Source organism: Carassius carassius, chromosome 24 (assembly GCF_963082965.1).
Source record: "Carassius carassius chromosome 24, fCarCar2.1, whole genome shotgun sequence".
In the NCBI taxonomy this organism is placed as follows: Eukaryota; Metazoa; Chordata; class Actinopteri; order Cypriniformes; family Cyprinidae; genus Carassius; species Carassius carassius.
The window spans coordinates 12,771,172-12,797,102 of record NC_081778.1 but is presented as its reverse complement, the minus strand read 5'-3'; the positions used below and the strand labels follow the sequence as shown (position 1 = coordinate 12,797,102).

Here is a 25,931-nt window from a genome sequence, read left to right as displayed (position 1 = left end):
CATGGCATTGCCTTTAAAAAAAAAGAAGTTTAAATATAAAAGTGTTTAAATATTTAAATGATTTTTCAAATAATGTTGTGCCAAAATTGAATTTTACAGTAAGATTGCAACATTAGTGACAGAGAAGATAAACTATAATTTAAATTCAATGTAAGATTAACTACACCATTGAATTTAACCTTGCACATTATTTTAGATACACAGCCATTAGAATAAATCAAGGGAACTTAAGTTAGTGAGCAGATACTTGTGCATTCACCAGAGCACAGTAGGCCCCTTGTTTGGCCATGAGTTGGGCATGTGTTCCCTGCTCAGTCACCTTGCCATTCTGAACAACCACGATGATGTCAGCATTATAAATAGTGGACAGGCGATGGGCAATGATGATACATGTGCGGCCAAGCCGAGCGTCATCGAGGGCCTCCTGCACAATCTGTATAACAGGTAAGAAAGAAATGGCCAAAACTTTAAGGAAATGTTTACTACAGGGAGCACTTAATGAACACTAAGCAGTAAAAGTTAAAGCAGCACTTTATAAATTATAAATTATTATATTATAAATTACATTTTCTGACTTTATTTTTTTAAATCTTTTTAATTGTTTGATCTTTTCTATATGTAGTAAGGGAATATGTAGAATGTAAATTCATAATTTTAAAAGCAAAACCAACAGGATCACAGGCACACAAGTTCAAACTACCAAAAGACCTGCTGGTTGGAGACAATTAACTTAACAATATACTATTAACTAGTTTTGAAAATATGTATGTGTAATAGCCTTTACAAACCTTCTCGCTCTCTGTGTCGAGAGCAGATGTGGCCTCGTCCAGCAGCAGAATTTTGGGCTTGCGGACCAGAGCTCGAGCAATGGCTATCCTTTGCTTCTGTCCTCCAGACATATGAGTGCCTTTATCTCCAACTCGAGTGTTGTATTTCTGTATATATGGTGAAAATAGACAGTTTTTTTTTTTTTTACTTTGTATATAATATAATATAATATAATATAATATAATATAATATAATATAATATAATATAATATAATATAATATAATATAATATAATATAATATAATATAATATAATATAATATCCTTCAGAAGTATGAGGTAAGATATTTATTTATTTATAATTTTATTAATTTGAAAGAAATTAATATTTTTATTCAAATTGATCAAGTTTTAACTTGACCAAAACTCTAGACATTACTAATGATGCAAATTATATTTAAATAAATATTTTTCTTTTGAACATTGGATATTTTACTATAACTGAGATACTATTATAGTATTAGGTACTTATAAACTACTTTTTATTTTACATTTTGCATTTCAGTTAAAGGTTTAGTTGAATGGTTTTGTTGAGTTTTTGTAATTTATTATTATATATTTTTTTTTTATAATATGCTATGTCTAAATTTATTTCATTCATTTTAAGTTCAGTTTTAGTTGTTTTAGTACATCAAGACAAACTAAATGAAAATAAGAAATGTTGCATTGGCAGCTAGCTAAAATAATATAAGTTTATTTTTATATATATTTATATCTAAAATATATTATATTTCAAGTAACCATAATAATCCTTTTGAACGCTTGTCACATAAGGTTTTGTTTTGTGTTCATGTTTTCAGGTCTTTTATTCTTTATTTTTTTCATTCTTATCTTTTTGTCTGATTTGAACCAATGATCCTTCAACCCGCCAAAAGGGGTGGAGCTGACTGCTATATAAGTTTTATAAACGTGCCATTTCATCAGAATTGTCTCCTTTAGTGATGAAGATCATCTCCTCGCTCATTTTGCAAGCAATAAGCCAAAAAGAAGAGAAGAAAGATGCTCAGCCTCCTGCTTGCTGGTGTGAGAAGAAGCCACCACCAGCGGAAGAAGCTCGACTTCTTCCCCTTCTGCCACCCGGTTTTTAAAAAGCATATTTTCTGAGCAAATTTCTACTGCGACATTGTTGCAAATGATGGGCCTCGAGTGTGGAAGTGTGAGTGCGTAACCTGTCTAGGCAGTGCCCAGGTAGAGGCTGTACTTAAAGAGGCAGAATGTTCTCACTGCGAGATCATGAGTCTCGCCCTTCTCCGCTTGCGGATCGCCTTCTTCTACTAAGGCGGTCTTCCCCGACCTGCTCTTGCATTTCGCCCCTCCCCTAGGAGGACGAATAGGCTCAAACAGCATGCTCGAGTGAAATCATGGTGGCTGATGTCCCGCGTGTTTCACTCTCCCCTCAATGCTTGGATTCACCAGTGTTCTTCACAAGGGAGGAACAGCACACCTCGTCAGCTGCGAGCGGTTTGATTTCCTTCAGCAGATCAGAGGATAAAGCTGTCGTGGAAGACTCTATGTCACTGATGACTTCACATATGGAAGAGTGGGCATGTTCTGGTGAAGACCCTGAAACCCTTCCTCTGATGCAGACAACATGGCCCGGCATGGACAGCAAACAGATCCGAATTCTAACCAAGTCTGTGGAGGATCTCGGCCTGCCCTGGTCAGTTCCGGAAGAGCCCGCACACGGCCTATTGACAGGTGGTTCCTGAATGGCCACTGTCAAAAATCCTCCTGCCAGCGGTTGGCTTTACACAACGGTGGTGCTCTAAATGTTCCAGGCCATGCATTTTCAAACCATGGACAAGTCCGGCCAGATTTCTGACTCCTAAAAATCTGTGTACAGCCACTGACTTTGCTCACTAGGCCATGGCCAACTTTGGCTGAACCTAACCAAGATCAGGGACACTGACAAGGTCACCTTCCTAGACACGCCAGTCTCTCCCAAAGGACTGTTTGGCTCTGCCATGAATGGATTTGCAGAGCGGTTTACAGCAGCACAGAAGTCATTGCAGGCAATTCCTGCTCAAGCGCTCCAGTGTGGCGGCTGTTTCAAGTCACCAGAAAGCTCCATCTGTTCCGCACCCTGCCAAGCCTAACTCTGAGCTAAAAAGTCTAAATTTGAATTGCAACGATTGTTGTTATTTGTGAAATCTATTTGTACATTTCATCAGAAGTTGCTCTTTCACCAATACGCACAAATCAATAGAACATCTACTCTTATGCATAGTTTATTCTACCCATTCTAAATCTAGTGTACAGATTTTTAAAAGTATATCAATTAGAGGCTGAATAAACACCTCAGACTTGCCCTGTTTATGTCTGAGTAAGGGTTACCATACTTGGCAAAATGTCACGACTTTCACTTTCACTTTCATCTTATAATTCCAGGATCTCATATAGCCTACTACTACACATGCTTATCTTTAACTATTAACGTTCATGTAAGACACTAATTACTGTGTTGACGAGGATACTCACAAAGACAGGCATTTTGACACATAATTGTGTATTTGAACGTTTAAGCACAAGGCGCGAAAAAGAACTCAACTAATGAACTAATCAATTCTCTTTCCGGCTCAGACAGCATACTGTAGGATTAGTTAATGGTGCTGTCACGTGATGAAGGAATGATTCAAACCTGAAGACTTGTCAGATAAGAGGTGAGGTGAGCTAATCATAGGCTAAAGACCCAAGTAAATAATGAATTAATATTTTCTGTTTCTTATAGCACTATAGTTTTGTATTGTTTGTAGTGAATGACTTGAAAAAATATTTGTTTATTTTGCTGAATGAGACTCAAAGGACAGAGTAAGTAAAATGATCCGAACTTCCCATCACTAGTACGAGCAGGTGCGCGCCGTGCGTATCAGTCTGAAACTGTCTTAATGCATATTTACAGACATGAATTCTGCTCCACTGCTTAATGTACATGAATAGTTTAAGGTTTAAACCACAATGCTTACAATGCATTTAACTGATAAGCTTACAAAACGATTGACATTTTTATACCGGGTTATTTCCCAACCCTTAAGCGAATATATAGAGTGTGCAGAGTTGCAACTTATCTATGGTCCTCAGGGCCCTATGGGGCCCTCCCTTCAAGCCGCTCCAGTCAGCCGAATTGCAGCCCCTTTCATTTAAGGCCGCCTTCCTTCTGACTTTAACGTGGGTCAACTGAGTGAGTGACCTGCAAGCATTGCCAGTCAGTGCTTCATGCCTTGAATTTGGGCCTAATAACTGAAGATTCATCCTCAAGCCAAGACACAAGTATGTACCAAAAGTGCTCTCCACTCCATTCAGAGAACAAGTCATCACCCTTCTAGTGGTCCCCAATTCAGAAGGTGAGCAAGGTCCTGAACCACTATGCCCAGTTCAGGCCCTTAGAGTGTATGTTGAATGCTTTGGCCCATTTCAACACTCAGAGCAGACCTAGAGGTTTTTCAGAGGCTGCTCTAAAGGGCTGCCAGTTACATTAGCATTTAGTCATTGAGCAGATGCTTTTATCCAAAGAGAATTACAAATGAGAACAATGGAAGCAATCAACAAAAGAGCAATGATATGCAAGTGCTATAAGAACTCTCAGTTAGCTTAATTCAGTACACACAGCAAGTTTTTTAAAATCATATAATAAAGTCAAGATGCAGATATTCGCTGGATTGTGTATGCTTTAGCCCTGGCTTATACCTCAGCAGGCTTACAGTGTCCTATAGGAGTGAGGGCCCACTCCACCATAGGAATGGCTTTCTCCTTGCTTTGGTCTGGCTGAATTTTTATTGGTGATATCTGTGTGCCCTGCAGGCAGGGATTTTGTCTGCTTAATCTACCTAACCCCTTTTTGTAAATGGTAAATATCGAGCATTGTGTAGGCTGCCGTGCTATAAGGCTGCATGCGAGTCGGCGACTGACAAAATGGCACTCAGAGCTGACTTATATACTAGTTGGCTCCACCCCTTTTGGCAGGTTAAAGTGCCATTTGTTTGTGCAGTTACACGAACATTATCAAATCAGACTTCAGTATCAGGGTAAACACGAGTTTCCCCATATCGTGATAAATGCAACACTCATTCTTTTATCTCAGGGAACCGAGGTTACGAAAGTAAGCGGAGAGTTATTTTTCCTGGTTTATTATTTGATTCTCTTGCCATCATGTATCTTTCCATGTGCTCCCTTAGTCAATGTGTTCATATTTTGATTGGTTGTGCTAGTCAGGTGTTCTGTGATCTCATTGCACTATTGCCTTTTTGTTCACAGGTGTGTCTTGTTTGGTCATTAATCTGTGTATATATAGCCCTCATGTTTTCATTGTTTCTGGGGCATGTACAATGATGGTAGTTGAACAAATTCAGAGTTGACTAAACCAAACCACTCCAATCCAGCTTTGTTGGTACCATGATGCTGATCATCAACTTTCTTTGTCCAGAGCTTTTGGAGTGCATGTATGTGTGACATCCGTGGCGAGCAGCCAATCACATAGCTTCCAACACAGAGCAAGTGTGATTCACTTCTCACAAAAGAGAGCAAGCGAGATTCAAAATTCTTTTGCTAAAGGTTAAAGAGTTAGTTCACCCAAAAATGAAAATCAACCCATATATTGTGTTTTGGTAAGAAAAATAACCATATTTAAAATGTAATAATCAATTTATTCTAGCTTGCGCTCACTGTTGTTCATGGAAGCAGCTCCAGGCTGATGACATATGAGGTCGGCTTTGCACATGTGCCACACAGAAGTGATGAATGCTGAAGTGCAGCGGAGAGATCAAATTAAAACAATGGTCAGTAATTAGAAGTACAAAACCAGGATTTGTAAAGTAGAATGTCGGAGCATTTTGATATATACCAAAATGAGACTGTCTTTCCTTTGCTAAAGTAAGGAAACTTTGCTTCCTTTGCTCCTGTTAACAAACGTTGGCATTTATGAGACTCACCGGCGCATGCGCATGTGCAGTGCCGACCTCATACGTCATCCTCCCAAAGCTGCTTCCGTGTACAACTGTTGGACCAAGCTACATTAAAGTGATTGTTATTTTTTGAATATGGATATTTTTCTTAGAAGAATGCATAAATTTGCTGGAGGCCTTTGTTCATCACCCGGAGCCATGTGATACACTTTTTATGGATGGGCACTTTTTATTTAACTTCTTTTGGACTGATGCACTGCAACACCCACTGAGAGAAATTTAACAGCTTGAAAGATCAAAGACAATTCCGACTGGATATATCTGAAAGAAGAAAGTCGAATTCAACTAGGATGACTTGAGGGTAAGTAATTTAAGGGCTAATTTTCCTTTTTGGGTGAACTAACCCTTTAAGAGATGAAGAATATGAGCAATTTAAATACTAAGAAAGTACTTGTCCATGAAATAGGACAAAAAAAAAGTATTTATCAGTGGAGTCACAAGTGAAACTTGTGAAGTTAGTTTATACAGTTTATAATATATAGCGTTAGGGATGGGCGATATATGCGTGTGACAATCGCATGCGATATATCGCCCATAAATAGAACACACCCATCATTATGACTAAACTACAAAATAAAAGACGTGAAAATATGAACACAAAACAAACCCCACAAACTGTTTTGAACATTGATAATAATCAGAAATGTTTCTTGAGCGCCAAATATGCATATTAAAATGATTTCTGAAAGATCATGTGACACTAAAGTCTGGACTAATGACTGGTGAACATTCAGCTTTGTCATCACAGGAATAAATAAAATAAAAAACAAATATATTAAAATATTAATAATTGTAATAATATTTGACAATATTACTGTTTTTGCTGTTTTTTTTTATTAAATCAATATGTAGTGTATTTGTTTGCATAGCAAAATTTATAAACACACATATTAATAGAGACATCATGCATACCTCTGGAAGGCCAATGATAAAATTATGTATGTTGGCCTTTTTCGCAGCATCCTCAATCTCTTCTTGGGTGACGTCATGGCTGTTGTCCCCATACTGAATGTTCTCAGCAATGGTGCAATCAAACAGGATGGGCTCCTGAGACACCAGCCCCATCTGTGTGCGCATCCATGCTAGGTTCAGATGTCTGCTGTCATTACCATCTACAAACTGTGCAACAAGCAAAAACCAGACAGAATGTGAGGCATAAACTGATCCCTTGAGCCAAAGGCACACAAAACCATCTGATGAACTCACCACTTGGCCTGCAGCAGGGTCATAGAAACGCTCCAGAAGCTGAATGGTGGTGCTTTTGCCACAACCACTGCTGCCCACCAGGGCCAGCGTCTGTCCCTGAGACACAGATACATTTAGGCCCTGTAGGACTTTCACATTCTGACGTGTCGGATAGGAGAACTGCACATCTCGGAATTCAACATTCCCTGAAAATGTTGTCTTAAAAAAAAAGGATTATATTATAATATATCATGCTTTTTGGTGACCACTTCTAACTGTTTGAGATTTTCACACTTACTGGGTGTTGTCCAGACTCATCATAGATATCAATGGCTGGTTTCTTTTCCAGCAGCAGTAAGATCCTCCCAGCTGCTGCTTTGGCTTTGGCAAAGTCAGGGGCTAATGATGAGGACTGACCAATGTTCCTTGCAGTAAAGACAATCACAGAAAACACCCTGTAGAGGATGAACAAACACATAAACAGAGTAAAGAGTAGGTCTGATATTTAATTATCACACACACACACAAATATATGTAAACTGTACTTACAGGAAAACATTTCCATACTCTGTGTAGCAGCGTGCAATAAGCCAGGCTCCAAAGCGGAAGATTGCAGCATTGACCAGGTAAGGAATGGCTTGGGCAAGAGCAAAGGTGATTCCGTAGATGGGCGCTTTACACAAACTAGAACTGAAATATCACATATTGCTGTTTGTAAGATTTGGCTGAATCAGATTTGGCATTAGCTGAGAACATGTTAAGATATGGATAAAATTAGCCATTTGCGATTTCTGAGATTCCAAAATCTATATATATATATATATATATATATATATATATATATGCGTGTGTGTATATGTTTAGCTTTGGTACTTTAACTTAAAATATTTAGTTAAAAATTACAAAACTGCTTGTGAAAACTGCATTCAAGTGCAAAGACTCATTAATTATGCATGAGAAAAATTATATGCATGATTAAAAACAAAATAATTAAATAACTGGGTTTATATTTTCACTGTAGTGAGGTCTAAGCAAATTATTAAGTAGAACTTTTAAATACCTAAATATATATTTATATTTATTAAATATAAACATTAAATGTATGTAATTATGTATATAAAAATTATTATTAAATACATAATCTATCCCTTTTTACCTTTACAGTAATGTTAGTTATAAACCTGGACTATTTTCAGTTCAGTGTGCTTTTAACACAAATATAATTTCAAAGCTGTTAAAAATTGTTGCATTATATGAAAATTAAACATTTTAGGTTATTTTTTAAAGCCCCTAAAATACATTTTGTGAAATCTTTTCTTTTGTCCTTTGCTTCAAATTTTCCATGGCACCCCTAGAACCGCCTTGTGATCCGCAGACCCAAGTTTGAAAACCCTTGTATTGAAGTTTTTAGTGTTAAAAATGGGATTTTACTGGTATGGCTTGCTCAGGCTGTCAATAAACTTGTGGAAGAAGACATCTTCACGGGATAATGAAACAACTGTTCTGAAGTTCTTAACACTTTCTGTGGATATCTGTGGGGAAGAGTTAGAAACGTTACCATCAGTTACCAGTCTGTCTTAATAATTTTTTGCACAAACTGAATTACATAAACTGAACCAAACAAAGCCAAAAAAAAGGTAAATGACCAGTGTACTGTACCTTGCCAGACATCTCCAGTGCATTCTGATCTTTGGATGTGTGTCCTGCCATGGCTTTCATCTGGATGAATCTTGCCCCCGTGAGGAAGGGGATACAGGCAAGAATAAGCAAGGTGAGCTGCCAGCTATGGATGAAGGCAACAATGACAGAAATGCCAAGAGAACAGATAGTTTCTGTGGCTAGACCTAATCTGGATCCTGCTGCCTAGAGATGTGAAAAAGAGAGAAGAAAAAAGTCACTACCCAAATAAGCTAGCCTGGTAATACCAAACTCTGCTACTTTGCTTTGCTTCGTAGACAGAAGCGAACTGAAATTGAGCAGAAGTACGAAGTCTGACTTATGGGGCTTTTCCATTACCAGTACCAGCTTGCCTCGACTCGACTCGGCTCGGCTCGCTTTTCGCTCCGTTTTCCATTGCAGATAGTACCTCCACAATAGTACCTGTTTGTCATAGCGACGCTGCAGGAAACTGCCGTAACGTAATCTTCTACGCGACACACACCCGCTACCCACACACACAGGACAATGGAGGAAATCGAGTGCATGTTGTTTTTGATCCTCGGGATGTGGCTGTTTCTCACAGCAAGAAGACAAACGTTGTTTCAGGAGAGGCTGAGGGCAGCAAAACGAAACACTGCTGAAAAAACTATTTGGATACTATTGCTGGCGCGTGTAATGATGACGCAGTGAATAGTGACGATTCTCTCTGACCAATTAGCAGTCTGCTGTGTTTTCACGTCACATTATAGTATCGCCTCAGCTCGCTTGGAACCTTGCCGGAGGTGGTACGAAAAAAAGTACCTGGAAGCCGGTACAGGTACAACTTTTACACAGTGGAAAACCAAACAGAGCCGAGTCGAGGCGAGCCGAGGCGAGCTGGTACTGTGTAGTGGAAAAGCGCCAATAGTCAGGCTACAACTAAGCAGGCTGTTGTAGTAAAGAAGAGTAAAAGATTCAAACGAAATTGGGATTTTTCATCTCATGAGTGAGTACATTAAATTGATCAAAAGTAACAGTAAAGACATTTATAATATTGCAAAATATTTATTTTTAAATAGATGCTGTTCTTTTGAACTTCTAAAAGAGAAGAGGAAGAGAGATAAGGCAAGTACTCAGTTGTAGGAACTAATTTATAACATAAACAACAAAAGCTACCATGGTGGGGGGGGGGGTGAGGCAAGGCAAGGCAAGAGGAATGTACCATACACACGACAATGACTCTCAGATATAAACAACGAAACAGCACAAGACTGCAGACACCAGGGGCAAGCTCAAGCTCAAACCGGTGCGCAATGTTTTGCTAAGGTTTCTGGTTTGAATGACATGTTTCCTGGAAACGGTGTGCGATGGTGTGCAGCGGGGTTTGAGTTACATTTTTCTCTTGTTTGGGGTGTGTTTTAAGCATGTCAGCCAAATCAGAAGCAACATGTGTATAAACAACACGCTATAAAAGAGACAGCTTGCACAATGTAATTAACATAAAAATAAATTCACAAGAGCAAGTATATTGTTTGCACATGTTTATTTACATTAAAGGAAAAATAACTGAAATAATAAGAGCACAAGTATAGATCTGGAACTTCTGTAAGTCTGTCTAAACATCATTTAGTAATTGCTTCGGGTACATTTCCTTTTTCTTTAGGAAGGTGTGCTTGACACTGCTTAATAATGTAACAAAAATACTATACAAATTTATATATACAGAACAAAATTACAAACGCAACACTTTTGTTTTTGCCCCCATTTTTTAATGAGCTGAACTCAAAGATTTAAGACTTTTTCTATGTACACAAAAGGCCTATTTCTCGCAAATATTGTTTGCAAATCTGTCTAAATCTGTGTTAGTGAGCACTTCTCCTTTGCCCAAGATAATCCATCCACCTCACAGGTGTGGCAAATCAAGATGCTGATTATACACCCAACACATTAACTTTCCAACACGAGGTAAAAACACAGTAGACTTTGTTGACACCACCCAGAGAGGAGCTTACAAGGCCTTCCCCCTCTCGCACATTTGTGCCTCAGACCACATCACTGTCATGCTAATGGCTGCATTCAAACCAGTTTATAAACTAATTCAAGTGTGGCCAGAAGGGTCGTCAGAGGCCATTCAAGACTGTTTTGACACCACTGACAGGAATATGTTTAAGCAGCATCAACACCATCTACCTGCTGAACGAGCTGAACGCCTTCTTCGTTCGCTTTGAGGCACAAAACAGCACCACTGCAAAGAAGGCTCCACCTCCTCCCGGTGACAAGGTGATGACGCTGACCCCAGACAGTGTGAGGAGATCCTTCAGCAGGATCAATGCACGCAAAGCTCCGGGTCCTGACAACATTCCTGGGCATGTACTGAGAGACTGTGCAGTAGAACTCACTGATGTCTTCACAGACTTTTTTAACATCTTGCTTAGTCAGGAAGTTGTTACCACCTGATTCAAAGCTACCACCAACATTCCAGTCCCGAAGAAGCCGTCTCCATCCTGTCACACTTCCAGTTGCACTTACCCCTATTATCATGAAGTGCTTTGAATGGCTAGTCATGCACCACATCAAGTATGCCCTCCCCCTCCCTGGACCCCTTCCAGTTTGGATATCGGTCCAACTGGTCGACCGATGACACCACAGCACTGGTCAAGAGAGCACAGCAGCATCTCTACTTCCTCCGCAAACTGAGAAGAGTCAGAGCCCGCCCCCCATCATGTGCACCTTCTACAGAGGCACCATCGAGAGCATCCTGACTAGCTGCATCACTGTGTATGGCGCCTGCAACTCGTCCTGCCAAAGACCCTTCAACGTATAGGGAGAGCAGCTGAGAAGATCATTGGTGTCTCCCTCCAGGACATTTACGGAACCCGTCTCACCCGTAAAGCTTTCTGCATTACAGGTGAACCCACCCACCCGTCACACAGCTTCTTCAGTCTGCTCCCATCAGGCCAGGACCAGCAGACTGAGGGAAAGCTTCATACATCAGGCTGTCAGGAAGCTTAACTCCCACCTTGTCCCCTGCCCCCACGCCCACCCCTTTTTCCACCATGCACCACTGAACTCTGAATAAAGCAGACTTGAACAAGCCATGTGCTTAACAAACAGATACAGTGACCTCTGGGGGCCATCTAGGGCATACAAATAATAACCATGACATAAGCAGCAAATCAGCATATTTCTGAAGGATCATGTGACACTGAAGACTGGAGTAATGGCTGCTGAAAAGTCAGTTTCGTCATTACATTTTAAAATATACCCAAACAGAATACATTTATTCGAAATTGGAATTATTATATATATATATATATATATATTACAATATTTCAGTTTTTACTGTATTTTAAATACATAAATGCAGCCTTGGTTAGCATAAGAGACTTCTTCAAACAATATCAAAGAAACCAAACTTTTTAACCGTTGTGCACTATTAATACTGAAATCTGTAGTCATATGGATATGCTCTCACATAAAAATGACTGAAAAATAAATTCAGCCAGGCCTATAACAGATTAAAAAAAGCGATGGATGTAATGAACCATAGTCAAATAACACAGGATGACACCACAGTGAAAGCTTAATTGCTGGTTCTGATGGCAAATCACTGTGTTCCACTCACCCCTTTAACCAGAGACGCATCTGTGGCTAATTTAGTGGTCAGGACTCCCACTGCATTGTTGTTGTCATCAAACCAAGCAATCTCCTGTTAAGGGAAACAGGGTTGAGGATGAAGCAAACATTTCAATAGTTATCTGTTTGTACCAGATTAGTTTTCAACTGCATATAGTAATGGAGTGAGATATGTGGGAATGTGCCGTACCTGTCTTATCATGGTGTTGAAAGCCTGACTTCTCAACCTCATGGTGAGAAGCTCACCAGATTTACCAAACATGAAGCCCTACATGACAGAGCACCAGATGTGAAATGTACATACAAAATTTATTCTAGAAATATATTAAGCATAACAGCAGTTTTCAGCATTGATAATAAAAAATATTTAATCAACATACAGATATTTGAAGAAACATGTGATTCTAAAGACTGCTGAGAATTCAGCTTTGTCATCACAGAAATAAATAAAATTTAATACATTTAAATTGTAATAATATTTAGCAATAATATTTTACTGTTTTACTGTATTTTTTAATTAAAATCAATAATGATGAGCATAAGAGACTTCATTTCACAATGGTGTATTGGTTGCACTGAATACTTGCAGTGAAACACTTTATTTATGAACTAGATACTAGATTGATTGATTGATTTATTGATTTAGCTAGCTAGCTAGCCATCTAGCTAGTCTGTACACAAATCAATAGAATGATGCTAAGGAATTTTTAGATGGCTGTTAGGTTTTTGGTTGGTTAATACTAGGGGAAAAGGGAAACCAAGTTTATTATTATTAATGGCTATGGGTTTGTTCACATCTCTAAACCAAAGTATGTGTAGAAAGGTAGTAACATCTCCAGGTTACACATGTAACCATGGTTCCCCAAGGGAACAAGAAGCTGCATCGAAACTCTATGGGAAAGCCTTGATTGTGTCCATGCTCTGAATCATATGTGTAATTAGACACAAGGGATGGCCGAAACGTCACACGCGGGTGACGTAGATAACCAGGAAGCTATAAAAGCATGTGCGGTGGAACCGACGTCAGCTTCTAGGAATAAAGCATGTGCTCACAGGGATGCCGGAAGTATGGCACCGAGATGCAGAATCTCATTCCCTCGAGGAACCATGGTAACATGTGGAACCTGGAGACGTTCCCCTTCAGGAACTCGAGCTGCGTTGAAACGCTTTGTGAACGAGTGTGCCCAAGCTGCCAGACTTCCAAATCTCAGCCTAGTGTGGAGAGCATAGCTAGTGCGAGAGAACAGAAGAGCCCGCAATGGCTCACATATCTAGGTCATAGAACCTGACGAACGTGAGGGGTTGCAGAAGTCCTGCATAGACACACCTGCCTGAAAGGCCTTGGAGGCCGCTACACTTCTAATTGAGTAAGCCTTGATCCCCAGAGGCAAGGGGAGATCAGAGGACTCGAGTCTATGGAATGGCATCCTGATCCACCACTTAGCAAAACTTCTCTGGCTGGAGGCCTCAACCTCAGCACACCGCAGAGGAAACGTTTAACCAGGGGGTGTCTGCCCGCTGACTGGCCACCGAGACGGGCTTCATAGGCTGCAATGGCTGCCACATAGACCTCCATGGTGAAGTGGGTCAACCCTGTAGAGAAACGTGCCTGCAGGAATTCCTCCAGCACTGTACCAAATGGATAGTCAACTGGGTCGAGCTAGCAGCTTCCGCACCAAGCAATAAAAAGCTTAAACTTCAAGGTGTACAGTTTCTTCGTGGAGGGAGTTCTCGATTGGATGATGGTCTCAACAACCTCGGTTGAGAGACTGGAAGCTATGAGTTGTGCCCTCTCAAAGACCACACCCACAGCTTCCACAGCTCCAGGCGGGGGTTTAAGATTGTACACTCCACCTGTGAGAGGAGATCCCTCCTGATGAGAAACTCCCATTGAGGTCAGAGAAACCATACTTGGCCCGGCCAGAATGAGGCCACTAGTAGTAAATGGTCCCCGGCACGGCGCACTCTCTCCAGAACACCCAGGAGCCAAATTTATCGGGGGAAAGGTGTACAGTTGAAGCATTGGCATCACCCAGGGTGTGATTTGCCGGGGGGGAAGCATGGGATTTCCCCCTTTCTGGTCAATGTATCCCTGCCTCTGCTTAATTATTTTTATCCCCGGTGGGGATAAATTTACCCCCCACCCCCCTCAAAGTGATCAGTGCTACTACACTAGTGGCGAGACGGATCACAAAACTTATCACGGATCCGTGGTTTGATTAAAGTAAATTTTATTTTAAAATGCGCTACTTTGGCTGGCTCATCCTCTCTGTATTCACCACTCTGCAGACATGCTCAATGTCCCGCCCACGGCGCAATCTGATTGGTTACACCTCACGAGTAATAGCCTATCAACACTTGCGAGATGGTTGAAGCCGGTCCGCTGGGCAGTGGAGTTGCCAACTTGGCTACTTTGTTATTAGATTTAGAGAGAGATGGCTACCACTCCACAGAACGTGGGCCAGGTGGCCACTCATGACCATGCCCCAACCAGTGAGGGATGCATCAGTTGCTAGCATTACACGGCATCAAGGAGCTCCCAGCACCGGGCCCTTAGACAAAAACCAAGGTTTCCTCCACATGCCTAAGGCAGGAAGGCAGTGCCACGTGAGCTTGAGCATGCCAAGTTCCTTGGTCTTGAGCCACCACTGTAGGGGTCTCATGTACAGCAGGCCAAAATGTATCACATTAGATGCAGCTGCCATCAGACCCAGCAGTTTCTGAAACTGCTTGACAGTGAGAGACCAAACTTCTCTCACTCTCGCGACTGAGGTGAGAATCGACTTGATCCAAGCAGGACACAGATGTACAGTGGTTCTCTGTACTGGAGAAAGCGCACTTTTCTTGGCATTCATTCTTAACCCCATTTTCATGTGAGCGAGAATGACATCTTGATGCCGAACCACCATCTGCTCAGATTGAGTTAATATCAACCAATCGTCGATGTGGCTGAGTATGCAAATCTCCTGGAGTCACAGAGTGTGGAAGTGTGGAAGAGCACAGCTAGTGCGAGAGAACAGAAGAGCCCGGAATGGCTCACATATCTAGGCCATAGAACCTGACGCAGCGCAACCCTTCATGCTTCCTTGGAGCGATGAAGTGCCGGCTGTAGAACCCAGACTCTCCATCAAAAGAAGGGATCACCTCAATGGCCTCCTTCCTCAAGAGAGTGTTTACTTTTTGTTCCATTAGCAGAGCCTGCTTTGGGCACACCAGAATGGGAGCCTCCCTGTTGAACTGAGGCTGAAGAGAACCACGCTGGATTCTGTAGCCTCTCTCTAAAGTGTGCAGGACCCACCTTTTTAAGGGGAAGTCGTGGCCTAACGGTTAGAGAGTCGGACTCCCAATCGAAAGGTTGTGAGTTTGAGTCCCGGGCCGGCAGGAATTGTGGGTGGGGGGAGTGCATGTACAGTTCTCTCTCCACCTTCAATACCACGACTTAGGTGCCCTTGAGCAAGGCATCGAACCCCCAACTGCTCCCCGGGCGCCGCAGCATAAATGGCTGCCCACTGCTCCGGGTGTGTGCTCACAGTGTGTGTGTGTGTGTTCACTGCTCTGTGTGTGTGCATTTCGGATGGGTTAAATGCAGAGCACAAATTCTGAGAATGGGTCACCATACTTGGCTGAATGTCATGTCACTTTCACTTTTTTTTTTACACATTTGGCAGTAGTTTCAATGCTGCCAAATAGTCTACTAAGGGAATCAGTCTTTCGAGCAGCTAGGTCGGTGCTCTGAAGTGACAAACCCTGAAGAGGCAGCGAGAAACAGAGAGCAGGTGCTGGATCTGGTGGATGAGGAGGAAAATAGGGATTCGCCCTTTTCCATTCTCTCCACCGGATCCATATGTGAAGCCTACAGGAGCAGCCACTGCTCCGCCTCCCTTGAGAGCTGACTCTGCATGCTTCGTTCCCAAGCAGACAACACACAAACTGTGTGTGTCCACACCCGAAATATAGCGCGGGCAGGGAGGAACACACCGCATGAACGCTGCCTGCTCTCGGCCAAATAATTCTTTTTTGCTGAAGCTTTGACATACTGGTGCTTATTTGTGGACAAACAACACTAAATAAGACTCACAACAAATAGCAACTAACACACACATAAGGCGCTTCCTGAAGGAAAGAAAGCTGATGCCGGTTCCACCGCACATGCTTTTATAGCTTCCTTGTCTCAAAGTCACCCGCCTGTGATGTCTTGCCCATCCATTAGTCTGATTACACACATGATTCAGAGCATGGCCACGCTAAAGGCATTCTCATAGCATTTGACGCAACTCCAGTTCCTGAAGGGAAACACTACTAATACAGAAAAAAAATCTCACCTTGAAGAAACAGGTTATAAAAGCCACTGCTCCAGTTAGTAGAAAGAAAAGCGAGAACATCATGGTCTTCTGTCGCTTTACTTCAGGATCGACTTCTGCAAATACCTAGAAACAGAAGAGATTCTATTGATCTCAACATTCTGGTAATCATTGTAAATGATATATGCTTATGGAGCTAGTATAATATCCAATCCACTTTTTTATGAATTATTTTGAAACTGTAATAGGGAAGAAAATAATCCACACAATAAAGATTTTTGTTCAGAGATGTGTGAACAAAGACAAAGGACACTCACACCAACGATTTTGGCAAACAGAATGGCCACACAGGGAAAAACAGCTCCACCCACAAGGCTGGCCAGCGTGCCCACCATCAGGTAAGGCCATTCTGGCTTGTTCAGAGCCAGAATTTTAGTGAAAGGTATTTCCGAAACTTTCTCATTTTCCTACAAGATTAATTAGTAATTTAATTAATAAACATGAACCAATTACTCCATTTGTGAATCACCAGTGTGATTCACTCCATAGCATGAAAGCAGTGGACTGCACGTACCTTTTTGTCTTTTTTGGATTTCTTGCTCTTCTTCTTTGAGGAGGACTTATTTCTGGAGGAACGTCTCACACTGCCATGTCTTAAACTTCGTCTAAGGGTTCCACTCCCCATTTGCATTTCCATTCCTTCCTTAGGTGTCTCTGTTTCAGATGATTCCTCACCAGTTTCTCCCTCAGAATCATCCAGAATATCATATTCATTGGCATCAAGATCATCATTTAGTCTCCTGGAGGTCTGTTAATGTAAATTAATAAAATCGTGTTTAATAAATAAATAAATAAATAAATAAATAAAGATAAAAACAATATGCCAAATAACTCCAAATATGGTGGTCTTCTTGTGAGAGACCCCTTCCTAAAGGATGCAGGTAGATATATATATATATATATATATATATATATATATATATATATATATATATATATATATATATATTGTTGAAAATCTTTTTTTTTCTATTAACTATTAGAATAAATCTAAGATATATAAACCTTTAAAGCAATAATAAAACATTTATTTTCTCTTACTGGTATTACTGTTACAAGTAGTGGCTGTCAGTAGAATAAAATAAATTTGATTAATTTCATGATTTTTAATTTAAAGAGCAAAATAAAAGAGCAAAAATATCAGATTTAAGGAAAAAACTGAACAGAAATTCATAAAGTCGGTTCTGGCCCACTATTATTACATAGGCCATGTAAAGAGACAAACATGTACCTGTTGCATTACGAGAGAATAATACACTCCTTTCTTGGCCATGAGTTCTCTGTGAGTTCCCTGTTCCACCACTTTGCCTTCACTGAAACCAGCAATTATATCTGCTGAACGAATAGTTGATAGGCGGTGTGCAATCACAATGGTTGTACGTCCTGCTCTGGCCTAAAAGACAACACACGATCATTAATCACTTGTTTACTGCAGTTTTTCTTTTGTTGGTCAACACTTTGTTAACACAAAAAAAGAACCTAATAAATGACATTTATATCTATAACTATAACCTGTCTATTCCAGTACTCATGGAAATGCCTTTTATGTCACAGGGTGAATTATTTTGCATCACCTTATCTAAAGCTGCCTGAACAATGGACTCGCTCTGTGTGTCCAGGGCAGATGTGGCTTCATCTAGCAGGAGGATTTTGGGGTTTTTGACAAGAGCTCGAGCAATAGCGATCCTCTGTTTCTGGCCTCCGCTCAGCTGAGCCCCTCTCTCTCCAGCCATGGTATTCAGCTTCTGTCTCAGATATATGTATATATATATATATATATATATATATATATATATATATATATATATATATATATATATATATATTAAACATTTAACTCCGTTTAAGACTTTACACAACTACACTGAAATAAAACAGTAACAAAATAATTTCCTTTCCCTAGTAAATTTCACAAAAAATTACAAACAAACAGCATGTAACATAATTTAAAAACTGAAATAGTGTTTTCTTGTACAAAAAAACTGCATTAATTTTATCAAAATTATTATTATTTTTTTTTTTCACTTAAGTGCAGCTCACATACATAAGATCTGCTCAAAATGCAATTATCTAAATATTTCTAAGTAAGGATCGACCAGTATTAAAATTATGGCCTATATCAATAAGAAGATAATTAATTTTATGTTATGGCCGATAACTGGTAAAGGGCAGATATTAGAAGTCTACTTTGTCTAAATTAAAAAAAAAGATGAGCTTCTCTTTGCCTTAACTGTTTAGGGGCTGAACTGAGTCAAATCCTTTAATCAAAGAGTACAGCACTCACATCTGGTAGTTTGGAAATGAAATCGTAGGCACTGGCCTCTTTAATGGCTCGGTCAATGTCCTCATCAGTGGCATCTTCACAGCCATAGCGTATATTCTCAGCGATGGTGGTTCCAAAAAGAACAGGCTCCTGACTCACAATACTCATGTTCTCCCTCAGCCAGCGCACATTCAGAGAGCGGATATCATGGCCATCCAGAGTCACCTGCAAATGTACACATTTCATTGAAATGGACAACAACACATTTTGTGTGACACAAAGTATTGAAGGAATGCAGCTTTTACTGAGAGGTAAAATGGTTTATGATTGCTCATTAGCAGATTGTTTAAGTATGTCAGTGTTACCTCTCCTGAATCAGGGTCATAAAAGCGCTGCAGAAGCTGAATTGTTGTGCTTTTCCCACAGCCACTGGCTCCAACCAATGCAATGGTCTTTCCATGAGGGACTTTCAGATTCATTCCCTGTAGAATCTGTAATGGGACACACTGAATCACTCCTCAGTATAATACAATTTCTACAGATTGATAATATATCAGTACCATATTGGTTATAAGCCAACTTTACTTTATATACAGTATATACACAATACTGAATCTTTCTGTGCCTGCTTTTTTCCTTCAATTTTACATTTAAAATGACTTTTGCCCCCATCTAAAGCTCACTCAAAGTTAATTTTTAAAAGCAATAATTTATTAACACAATGTATTTTTTATAAAAAAAATAATAATAATAATCATCAAAATATATGTTATTAACTAATAATCATTTAAAAAAAATATGCAACTCTACCTTCACATCTTTTCTGGAGGGATAGCTGAAGTGGATGTTCTTGAATTCAATATCTCCTTTGACATGGTCTGGTTTGTGACCTTCCTTTGAGCTGCTGTCAATGGGACGAGGCTGCAGGTTACAGGAACATAAATAAGTCATCCAGAATAACAATACAGGTATAAATATAGTAAAAAATGAACCTATTTCTAAAGACTGAAAGGTTTTACCATGTCAATTGTTTTGTAGACATCATAGGCAGCACCCCTGGCTGTAGCAATGCTCTCCAGGTTTGGTGCTCCCTGACCCAAAGAGAATGTGCCAATAAGCACAGAGAAGAAAACCTGGGGTCAAAAGTAACAAAGATAGAGGTTAAGAAACATCTTCTGCTGTGACTTTTTTCAGAAACTGATAATGTCTTTAAAAAGTTTAATAAACTCACAATGATGACCCTTCCAATTGAGTAATTCTCTGGCTCATCCACAGAGAGTTTTGTCCCATACCAGAATGCCAGTGCATAAGTTCCAAATATAATGAACTGTGTCAACCCCATGGACACATTAGTAGTAATGGCTTTTTTTATCCCAAAGTTCTTCGCTTCTACCAAGTTTTTCTCATACCTAGAAAACATCAAATAGTTTGTAACAGAAAACCGTTTATCTTATATTATGTACACACTCAGAACAGCTTGGTCACATTCTTGACATTTAAAAGAGGGCCCAATCTTATCTCCCCTGTATAAGTGCCAAATTGGTTATGAACTTATGGTGATGAGTGAAAGGTACAGAATGTGCTCACTTTTCCACTGCTTTCTTCTGTCCGTTAAATGCCACAACTGTCCTGATAGCAACCAGAATCTCTTCAGCTACTGCTCCTGCTTTAGCATATGCTGTAAGCTCCTTACTGGTAAGGGTGGCAAGAATCTATAGGTGACAAAAAGATAAGATAGTTACAAAAAAATGCAATAAACTAAAATGTATATTATTATATTATTATGTGTATTATATATTATTATATATATACAGTATATAAAGAGAGAGAGATTGTATTTTTTTATTAAAAATGTAAAAAAAAAAAAAAAAAAAAAATTGAAGTCAATTAAACGTCATACATACATTAGACCAAACCGCTGCTGTTCCTGCCAGCAGGGGACTGACAGCAAGAATGACCAGCGTCAGCTTCCAGCCGTAGATAAAACCAATGATTAAACCAGCAATAAATGTGCAGAAGTACTGGACAAACACACAGATTTTGTCCCCAAGGCCATCGTTGATTGTGTTTATATCACTGCATTGGGAGAAGAAAGTGAGATCCATAAATATTAAGTTTATCTTAATACCTGAGATGTAACCAAAGAACTGATCAGGTGACAGAAACAAGAGTCTGGATCCTGGTTGCGCTTCACTTACTTTGTAAGTCTTATGTTCAGCTCGCCGATCTGATTCGTGTCAAACCATGACATCTGCTGGTGGAGGATGGCATGAAAGTACTTCTCCCGAATCCTCTTTGTTTGCTTCGCAGCAGTTAGCAAGAAAAGCATTACCTGGAATGTTCCCAGGATCAGGACTGCAGCCCCGATTGCGACGAAGTAATAAGCATGTCTGTGTGAATTAACCAGCAAATGATGTAAAGAATGGAATGAATCATAGGTGGAGGATTCTAACAGTCGAAAAACTTGACTGGGAGAACTGAATGAGAATTAATCTGACAACAGGCGGCTCCTCACTTTGTCATTTTATCTTCAATGCCTATTTCAGGAGAACCAGCCAAACACGCTGAAGAAGAGTTGATGAAGGTGAAGTTTCTAGTGAAGTTGCCTGCAAACATTTGGGAGCAAAATATTCCTGAAACCTGTAGTAGGCTACCAGACCACCACATTAAAGTAAATATTTATGAAATGTTTGCTGAGCTGTAACACCAAGGGTTAAGTTTGCATTAGCAACTCAAATCAGCCCACTCTATTGAGAGACTTTAAAAGAGATATATTTAGCAAGGACTAATATGTCAACCATTTGAATTCACGCATGCTTAGACATGTGTTCACATGGATGTTTCTTTATTGTACTATTAAATATACCTGTCAGATTTCCTTTCTGCCCACTCAACACAAAGCTGTCAGTCATTTGTCCGAACACAACGAACATAAGGGGCAACGCAACGCCGTGAGCAGCTGCACAGAGCAGGCCAATCAGCATAAGCAGCACCTCCAGACAGGTGGCATATTGAAACTGTAACAAACATGTGAGTCAAACACATGACTGCTGTCCTCAGGGCTCATCACTGCATGTTATATCACTGCTTATTAAAGCACAAATGAATTCTGTGATGTAGAAGAGATGCACACTTACCAGCTGAAAAAATCCAACTGTTCTCACCGGCTCCTTCTTCTTTTTTGACTTTATTTCCTTTTTGCTATTTTAACAAGGAACAGTCAATTTAAAGTTTTAGATTAATTTACTTGTTCAGTGGTTTGTATGTTTATAAGGGACGATATTTTAAATCTTTAAAATAACATATATTTTAAATAAAATAATGTCTTTATTATATATATATATAATATATAATATATATATATAATATAATATATATATAATATATATAATTATATATATATATATATATGCCTTAATGATGGCATATTACTGTAAGGGCCATATAAATCAAGTTATCCATTTATGTCAAATACTGAAACTGTATATATATATAAAATTAAAAAATAGCGAATATTATTTTATATTATAATACAATTTTATTATTTATTATATAATGATAAGATTTTAATGCAAAATAGTCTGTACATCGACTGCAACAGTCCCATGCAGACCACTGGGGGTACCGGGTTTGAAACCCCTGTATTAGATTATCAGTTAAAACACTAGAGGTGTATTGATGAACATTAAATATCTAGTAAAATTTTAACACTTTCTGTTGATTTTTTTCCCTTTTTAATTTTTGAATCTGGTTTATAGATACATTTATTTATTTTATCAGTGAATCTATTTAGAAATGATAAGACTCATCTAAAACAATCTAATACAAATCAGATACATCCAAAACTGCTTGGTCATGTTTACCCATTCCCCTCTGATTTCTCAGAGGACTCCTTTGATGGCTTATCTGGTTTGTCTTCCTGAGGTTTCTCATCTTGGGTGTAGGCTAGATTGACGAAGCCCTCTGGGATCACCTCTGCGCAAAAGGTGTTCATGTTTACTTAAGGAACAGGTGGTGTAAGTCTAAGGTGTCTGCCAAATATGAATAATTAACTATAAACATTTTGCATATTATATGTGCAAAATGCATATTATATATATATATATATATATATATATATATATATATATATATATATACACGTTTAATAATATAATAATATATATTAATACTGTAGTTTAATAAAATTACTTCTGATACAGCTATAATAACCCTAGTTTATATTTTAGATTTGCAATTGTGTACTATGACTATTGCTGGCTCAGGTAAGGGTTCTCAATTGTAGCTCACTTTGTGGGGAAAAAATGAAAGAATGTAAATGTAAAATGTAAATGCATATACAGTACACACCTTGCAAGTAAGGTGGAGGGTCTGTCGACTGAACGCTCAGCTCTTCTTTCATTGTGATAGCACAGTGTTTGTGTTGCTAGATAAAGAAAACAGTTGCTGAAAGCAATGCTGGTTCAGAATGTGGTACAAATTTAAAACAAATAAAGTTTACAATTACAACCAATAGTTGTTGTATCCTTTTAATTCCTTGAAGATAGATAGATAAGTGAAATACAGCCAAGTATGGTGACCCATACTCAGAATTAGTGCTCTGCATTTAGCCCATCCAAAGTCAAGGTCAAGGTCAAGGTAGCATTTATTGTGTGTGCACACACACAGCAGTGAACACAAACATACAAACCGTGAACACACACCCGGAGCAGTGGGCAGCCATTTATGCTGCGGCGCCCAGGGAGCAACTGGGGGTTCAGTGCCTTGATCAAGGGCACCTCAGTCATGGTATTGAAGGTGGAGAGAGCACTGTACATTCACTCCCCCCACCTTCAATTCAGACCCGAGACTCGAACTTGCAACATTTTGGATCTCGAGTCAGAATCTCTAACCATTAGGCCACAACTTCTCCATATACATATGTAATAAAAATTAATATAATTAATATTGTCATTATTGAAAATGCTGTAAATCATTAAACATTTCTTTGTCTTTCATGGAACTGTTGTTAAAAAAGCTGCAGTGTTATTTGATTTTTACATTTTTGAAAATTGTCAAAATTGTCCTATGGTGTGACTGTCCCGAGCATGGTTCAGTAAATTACAACTTTTATAAATTAAAAAGAAAAGCATAAAAATTGTAATAAATACACCTGTCATAATTGTACAATTGACTATTTTGGTAAATGGCAATCATATTTTTCATCTATATATTTCTGAAAATGTAATACATTCCCTTAATACATGTTGTCTCTGAAAACCATGTCCTATGGAATGACACCATATCCTGATTTTAAATCGGCTAATTTAGAAATTTTGATGTCACATGGACTACTTTGATGAACTGTGTTCCAAAGATAAACGGAGGTCTCACGTGTTTGGAACGACATGAGGGTAAGTTATTAATGACATCATTTTGATTATTGGGTGAACTAACCCTTTAAACTACATAATCATGGAAAATGATGCAGATGTGTTTTGCCGCTAATGACTTGTTAGCTCAGAATAGCAATGTCATTAATTTACAGAAAAAGACTTAAACGTCATTTGGTGTGACAGAAAATGTCCTCCAGTGTGATGCCTGTATGGTCACATCACAGGACAAAGATGTCAAACTGCAGGACAAGGTCTCTTTTAAAAGCATTTTAAATAATTAAATAAGATTTATTTAACTTCTTTTTATTCTTTTTTTTATCATTTTCAGTGTTATTAAATGCAGTAATTACATTAATTAAACTATTTTCTGATGTTTTTACATACAAATTGTACTGTTATAAAGTGTCATGAAAATAAGTATAAAATGTGATACTATGTTTTTGAGAAAGAAAGAATTGAGGGAGAGAAATTAGTGGAAGAGAGATGACACGGAGATATAGACAGAAAATTAACAGGCATCCACGTAAAGGAGGAGATCGTAAGAGAACAATGCAGAAAGTAAATACAATAAAACATTATGCCAATAAAAAAGTAGCTATATAGTTTTAAAAGATCCATTCACATCTTAATGGATATAGTTTGAATATCAATCATATTTAGGTCTGCCACACATGAAGCAGGGGGCTAGAAAAGTTTTAGTAACATACTGATTGACTAAGAGACTGGATTTTGTTGATGAATATTATTTTTTATTTAAAATAAATTTTGATAATGTTTGTATCAAAATTAAACTTTCTTTCTCTTTTGACATGTTCAAAATTAAATAGATTTAATTTAATAACTACCATTTCTGTCCTTTATTGTGACGCAATGTTCTAAGGTGTGAAGTAATGTCCTATGGTGTGACGCACAATAGAACCATAGATTTGATTTTAGCTCAGAATATCTTAAAATACAGATACCACTCAACAAATATCACTCAACTTAAAATGGTATAATTTTCATCAGTTTTGAATGAATGACAGCAAAAGTTTGTCTTGAAATTGTCCAACAAGGGGAAAAATATGTTAATTATAAATTCTTATTAAATAAATAGCACTATATGAAAATAAGGGTCTACCAATGAAGATATATCCCTCTCTTGCTATTTATGTACTATTAAGATGTCCATTTATTTTTTCTTAATTTTTGCTAAGTCTCACACACACACAAGTAAATTATATCTTTCAAATAAATTATTTATTTAAATGCTCAGAGGAGACGGAAAAAAAAGAAAAGGTATTTCTGCAATTAACAGATTTATAAGAGGAAAATTTTTTACTTAATTTATATTTTCTTATAAATAAGGGACATTTAAATACTCATAAAGAGATGTTCAATGTGGCCTATAAGCTTTTACTGTCATTATTTAGCATGTTGGTTATTGTTACATAAGCTTATCTCTGACTTTAAATTCATTCATCCAACCTGCATGTATTTTATCTAACCGGTTACAACAAACGGAAGTCTATTAGCCTACACTGTAAAAAAATAGAAAATCTGTGACATTTATGGTAAAATACTGGCAGCTGTGGTTGCCAGAACTCCACCATAAAAAAAAAATATGCTAGCAACATTTTAGGTTTTACAGACTTAACTTAAATTCACATTAGAATATTGTATTTCATTAACTGAAATAATGTTAGTAA

At 38.6% G+C, this 25,931-nt stretch overlaps 1 protein-coding gene across 1 annotated transcript; it reads right to left on the bottom strand.

The window, feature by feature from the left end:
- On the bottom strand, positions 1–23,270 carry LOC132103592 (ATP-dependent translocase ABCB1-like). The gene is made up of 28 exons (XM_059508695.1): positions 23,219–23,270; positions 22,732–22,843; positions 22,006–22,069; positions 21,735–21,885; positions 21,384–21,474; positions 21,067–21,258; positions 20,773–20,944; positions 20,456–20,580; positions 20,100–20,277; positions 19,888–20,001; positions 19,679–19,789; positions 19,234–19,359; positions 18,890–19,093; positions 18,180–18,350; positions 17,837–17,998; positions 17,120–17,353; positions 16,863–17,012; positions 16,567–16,671; positions 12,435–12,512; positions 12,234–12,317; positions 8,630–8,833; positions 8,402–8,502; positions 7,520–7,660; positions 7,269–7,425; positions 6,992–7,189; positions 6,698–6,904; positions 789–935; positions 1–433 (listed from the first exon to the last, which is right to left on the bottom strand). The coding sequence occupies exons 1-28, from the start codon at positions 23,268–23,270 to the stop codon at positions 233–235; spliced, it is 4,032 nt and encodes a 1,343-aa protein (XP_059364678.1). The 3' UTR covers positions 1–232.
- Positions 23,271–25,931: the final 2,661 nt, after the last annotated feature.